At 30.3% G+C, this 6577-nt stretch overlaps 1 protein-coding gene across 1 annotated transcript in view; it reads right to left on the bottom strand.

Annotated features, from left to right (window-relative positions):
• Positions 1–784, bottom strand: part of LOC112517219 (cucumber peeling cupredoxin-like) — a 1270-nt gene extending 486 nt beyond the window's left edge. Inside the window, exons 1-2 of the mRNA XM_025124583.1 lie at positions 504–784; positions 1–233 (exon numbers count right to left, since the gene is read on the bottom strand). The exon at positions 1–233 is cut by the window's left edge and continues 486 nt beyond it. Of these exons, the coding sequence (XP_024980351.1) occupies positions 1–233; positions 504–696 (426 nt within the window). The 5' untranslated portion in view covers positions 697–784. The remainder of the gene's footprint in view (positions 234–503) is intronic.
• Between the last annotated feature and the right edge of the window lie 5793 nt (positions 785–6577).

Below are 6577 nucleotides of genomic sequence, written 5' to 3' on the forward strand. Positions count from 1 at the left end.
CGAAGGAGGGGTGGTGGGAGGGGATGCGGCGGCGGAGACATTGATGGCCAACTTCTGACCGATTGAGCAATGTCCTCCAACAGTGCAAATGTAGTAACGTGGACCGGCGGTGGTCAAGGTGATGGTGGCAGGGCCGGTGGTGGTGAGGGAGATGGGGCTGGCGGTGGTGCAGGGTCCATACGCCGCTTGTGATACTTGCGCCACGTTATGTGCGCCGGTGGTGAAATTAAAAACTGCAACCCATAAAAAATCAATCAATTAGTCAAATTCACACCACTAAAATAAATTAAAAATTACAATAAAATTTATTAATTAATAAAAAAAAGTAAAAACCATTATTGATGTTTGAATTAAAAATTGGAGTAGGTTTGTTTGCATGTGACATGTTTTCTTTCCCTTTTGATCTTAACATTATTTTATAAATAATATATTTATTATCTTTTAATATATATATATATATAATTAAATAAAAATAAAAATAAAATAAAAATAAAAAGACATACATAGAGTGTCGCCGACGGTGAAGGTTTGTTGGGCAGCCCAGGTGGTGTAAGCGGCGGCGCCATTGGAAGGAATATTCCAGCCCAAGGCGTCTCCGACGACATGTCTAGTTTGAGCCATGGAGGTATGCATCTGCATGGATGCAACAATCATCATCATCATCAATACTACCATACATGATTTCAGTTCAGCCATTTTGTGTGTGTGTTTTTGTAGGTGTGAATAAATCCCAGGTCGCCCCTTTCTCTCTCTCTCTAAAACTCGTGAGTTTCTCTCTCTATATGTAGAGGTAGAGGTAGAGGGTTGTGAATGTGGGATGTGTCTTAATAGATAATGGGTGTGTATATTTATAGGGGAAAGTTTTAGAAAGAGAAAAAGAAGACACCCTCTCCATCTTAAATATATTTTTTATAAAAAAATTTATATATATAGACATGGGATCATGTGAGAATACGAGTTTTTCGTGAGATTCGTAAAATCAATTCTCAACCTTTGGATTAGATCTACAATCGTTAGATCTCAACATTCATAAACGTCACGAAAGTTCTCAATTATTACAAAATTGCCACTGAACAACTTTAAACCATTTAATCATTAGCTTATAAAGTTGATCAATGAACATAAATTAGTCTTACGGGTCTCAAAAAAACTTTTGGTCTCACGTGAACCCAATCCTCTCTCTCTCTCTCTCTCTCTCTATATATATATATATATATATATATGAGGTGGGTTGGGTTCACGTGAGACCAGTAAGACCAATTTATGTTCATTAATCAACTTTATAAACTAATGATTTAATGGTCCAAAGTTGAACGGTGACAATTTTGTGATTATTGAGAAGTCTCATGGCAATTTTGTGATTTTCAATGTTCAAATTGTAGATCTAATCTAAGGGTTGAGAATTGGTCTTACGGGTCTCACGAAAAACACTTGGTCTCATATGATCCCAAGTCTATAGAAGGTTTACTTTGCAAACCACGTTATTTGTACAAATCGTACAAACCTCATTTAACCAATTATAATTTTCCATTTTGTTCATTTTTTGTAATTATGAGAGGTTGATTAATCATTTTTATTATAAAAAGGTGTTAATCATGGATATTATCATCTTCATTATTTTAATTTTAGAGAAATACATGAAACAATTTCATTAAAATTTCATTAAGTATTATATGAAACAATTTTATAACCATATATGAAACAACTTCATCAAAAAAAGTATTATATGAAACAATTTCACAAGATTAAACAATTTCATAAAAAAAAATTATGAGATTAAACAATAAAATCGACGGATGATGATGGTTTATACGGTTTTTACAAATTGAATGGTTTACATTTGATGACTCATCTATATCTATATATATTTATGTATGTATTATATATAGAGAGAGAGGAAGGGTGGGGCTGGAGGTGGTGGTGGAAGGTGACCGGAAAGTTTCAAGAGGTGCATTAGTGACGTTGACCCATGATGAGGTGTGAAGTCAAGGTTCGCCGTGGTTCGTGGTGGTGGGTCCCGCAACCTCCTCGGTCTGAGATTAGGTGGTCCGCTTTTGAATTTCTTTACATCTTTAAATATTACACTTTTAACCCTTATACTTTTACTAGTTTTACATTTTAAATATTCTAAAGTTTAATATACATATTTTAGAATTATGTATCTATACTATATTATAACGTATTTTATCCTATCTCTTAAAAACAACTTTTAAAGCATTATATATTAATATCTAATGCTAAATTACTTAATTTTCAAGTTTATAAATTCTCAATACTTTATGGTACAAGCTATTAAACCTATCTCCTCATCAGATCTATCTTTCTATAAATCGATTGTTTATAAATGTGAATAAATAGTTTTTATTAAAAAAAAATCCTTATAACTTAGATATTCTGCGATTCGATGATAACGAATAAGATCGTAACATCACTTGATCGCCTTTGATCATCGAAGCTTAGAAAACCCATTTCCAAAACGTGTTAAAAACCCGTTTTCATATATTAGCATCATGACCATTGATCAAAAAAATAAACAGCTCAAATGATTTTATAAAACTAATACTGATTACTTGGTTAACAAATGATTATACATCTATTTATATTTATATAAAATGTGTCGTATATTTTTTCGTTTCCTGCCATTAAATAAATATTTTTAAAATATAAATTTTAATATGATAAAAAACAAAATATTTATATAATATATACATAATGTATTTTATGATTTTATTATACACTAAATATATTTAAAAATTAGCAAGAGGGAATTTTCAAATATTGAACATGTCCAAATGCTATGTTTAGATTTTGTTCTAAATTAGCCGCGTGAAGTAGCTGGTGCTAACGTGAACCAACTAATTTGTGTATTAATTTTGACTTTTTATAATCGTTGACTAGCGGTCGTATTTTTTTCGATTTACAACCGTGTTATTTATTATCATTTGTCATGCAAATGCCAAATAGTCATGACATTCATATTACGTCATTTTAATTTTTATATCAATTTAAATTTGTTTAATTACCCTGAATTTTGATTTTTAAATCAGTTTTTTAAATCGTTATGTTTAATAAGTCAGTTAATACGTTAATTTTGACTGAAAAGATAACTATTAATTAAAAAAATCAGTTGTTGACTGATAAAATAATTGATAAACTAGTCATATTTGGTAAAAGTATACTGATCACAGAACAAACCTATGTAGGCTCCAACAGTGTCCCATGCACCAGCTCAACCGAATTTTCATAAGTAGAACGTTTTCGGGTATTAAAGGTGCACATGCTAATTTTTAGAGGATGCTCTGAAACGTTAAATAAATATATGGTACATCAACCAGAAAATGAAAAAAGTGTGTCAAAATCAACTAAAACACTTCAAAATTATTCGAAATTAACAAAAAAAAAAGCTTAAAAAGTCCCTAGAAACGGGGAATTTGGCTAAAAAATCAAACAACTTTGCGAACCTTTGATTCATTATAAAAAAAGTGCGCACAAAACCACAAGGGTGGTGCCTGATTGGTTTGAGCTTGCCTCCAAAGGTCAAAAGTACCAGGAGGTCTCAGGTTCAAATCCAAGAAGGAATAAAACCCCCTTGTGGCCACGGAGGTTCAAATGGGATGACTCTGGACTATATGTAAAGCAGGTGGTTGCCCTGGGATTAGTCAACTCGTATAGCGGGTTGGATATCCAGGTTAATAAAAAAAAAAGTGCGCACAAGAGTTAATACCGAAAACATCGTTACATTATGGACATTAAACATGGCTCTAGCCTTAATGAATTTGTGGAGGGAGTCAGATTTAACTCGTTTTTGACTACACACCAAAAACATTTATCAGATTTATTTCTACGTTGCTTCGTCAATTTCATAATAACGACCCAACATATAACACCTAACAACCCTTGTAAACATGTCGTTATCGTTAAATAATTATTTAATATAATTATGAAAACCGTTATACTTTTATTTTATTTTAAATGAGATTGAAATTTGACAAGTTGAAGTTGTTGGAGCTAAACCTTTGGTTTTTGGATTGAGGGTTAGCCTACCTGCTTAACCATTTTCATACATACATATTTATTTATTTTGATAATATATGGACGGATAATCAATTACAAACGCAATAAATTGTATAAATATACAGTTTATGTTCTGTTTCGTATATAAAATAACACTTGTGAAAATGATGTGTTGTTTTATATGTGAAACGTCATGATTATTTTATATGTTGAAAAGAAACAGTATTAAATGTTTAATAAATAGTCATTCATCGACATATTAAGCGTGAGATTTCGAATAGGACCACCAAATTTTTGGAGCCAAGTTTATACATGTGTTTGGAACTTGTGTTGAAGACGGTTGTTTTACTTGTGTAAATCAATTTGATTGTTAATTGTTTAGTTTTATCATGTTCTCTATACTTAAGGGTAGGGGTGTTCATGGGTTGGATTGATCGAGTTGAAGACATTTGAACAACTCAATCTAATGCTTGCGATTTGAAAAATCTTAACCCAACTCAACTCAACCCGAACCAAAGTGCAACCCAACCTGCACGGGTTAGTCGGATTGATCGGGTTGATACTTTGGTACATTAATTATTCATCTAACCTAGAATATGTTATTTTCTCTACTCATAATTTCTTTTTCATCATCAACCATTTGATATAACTTATCCATATTTCTTACGTATATCACATTCAGTATTTTCTCAATTTACATATATATTTTCACAGTTACTGAACATATATACGAATGAGTGATATGAAGATGTGAATAGATTGAAAATATGTATATATGAATAACATACATGATAATGTAATTGTCTAATATACATATTAATAGAAATTCAACAATCATATTAAATCCAATAAATAAAAAGATATTGGGTTGATTGGGTTAGGTTGAGTTCAAATAATAGTAACCCAATATCAACCCAATATCTACCGTTTGACAATTTTACAAAGTAGACATCGGGTTGCTTCAGGTTGAGTTATTTCTTGTTGGGTTGGTCGGGTTTTTGAGCAACCCTACTTAGGGGGTCTTTGGGATTTTTTTATTTGAAACAACTTATAATTTTCTACAAAAAAAACACTTATCAACTTATTATAAGTTAAAAGGATTTAACTTCTTCAAAAACTTCTTATTACTGGTTTGACACCAATATAATTGTTTACCAAAATCAAAAGTATTTATTACCGGTGTCACACCGAAATAAGTCAATATGTTATTTTTATAAGTAATCCCAAACTTCCATAACACAAACACGTGTGTACACGTGCACACATACAAATAAAATAATCATGAAAGTTTTAAGTATAATGTAACCTTAAAATTATCTAACTTTACAGTATAATCAAACGTTTAAGTTAATTGAAGCTTCAAACAAAATAAAATATCCTTTATTTTATATATGAAATAATATTATATAAACATTGCAATTTCATTCGTATTATTATATATTTTAATATATAAGACGACAAACTAAAACTGTTGTGTAGATTTATTCAAATTATGAAATTTGTCTATTAATTTTTATTAAAACTAGAAGGGTACTCGTGCAATGTAACGAGATAAATCTCGATTTTAATGTTTAGTTTTTATTCTTTGTCTCTATCGATGTAATACGATTTTATGTGATTTTGAAAGAGCGATAATATTTTTATTTTTGAATGAAATAAAAATTTGAAAATAGCATAAAAATTTGAAAAAAAAATAAATCGATATTAATATCAAATTAAATATTCAATAGTTTTCGTTTTTTATGTAACCTCTTTAATTAATTTTTTTATTATAATTAATTTTGTATTTAACAACAAAGTAATTTATTTTTGATTTAATAATATAATTTTTTTATAAAAATAATAATCAAACATTTTGTTAGAACTCACTGATTATCTTGATTATATTTTCTATATTTAAAATAAATGTTTATCTCGTATTTGATTATGTTTATCTGCAGTTAGTTACACGAATTTAAAAATGAATCTTTAATAAGTTGTACTTACATAAAATTACTTGTAATCTTGAATTTTAAGTAATATACATCAATATACAATATCTTATACATAAAAATGATTTTTAAGAATTTTTATTAAATACTTTATAATATAAGTATAAGTTATGACAAATAAAAAATTCATTAATTTTTTTAACCGTGTGGATTCAAAACGGAGACTTTTATTCTCTGTGGAAGCATTCCACCTTCCACGTGTCCCTAAACCTTTACCTATAAATACACAACGAACAACACCCATTTTCCATATCACCTTCAACCTTCAAAACTCAAAATCAGTCAAGATTTTAAAGAATCATCTGAGAGATTTANCCATATCACCTTCAACCTTCAAAACTCAAAATCAGTCAAGATTTTAAAGAATCATCTGAGAGATTTAATTTGATAACAAAAATGGCAGCAATTAAGATTAATTTGGTGGTGGTTATGGCGATCATGCTTGCGTCTATGCAGTTTCACGGCACGGTGGCTCAGACCACCCATGTGGTCGGCGACGCCTTGGGATGGACTATTCCACCCGGCGGAGCATCCGATTATACCACCTGGGCATCACGTCAGACCTTCACCGT

This window comes from Cynara cardunculus (assembly GCF_001531365.2).
Source record: "Cynara cardunculus var. scolymus isolate 2C chromosome LG 8, CcrdV1, whole genome shotgun sequence".
NCBI classification, from domain to species: domain Eukaryota; kingdom Viridiplantae; phylum Streptophyta; class Magnoliopsida; order Asterales; family Asteraceae; genus Cynara; species Cynara cardunculus.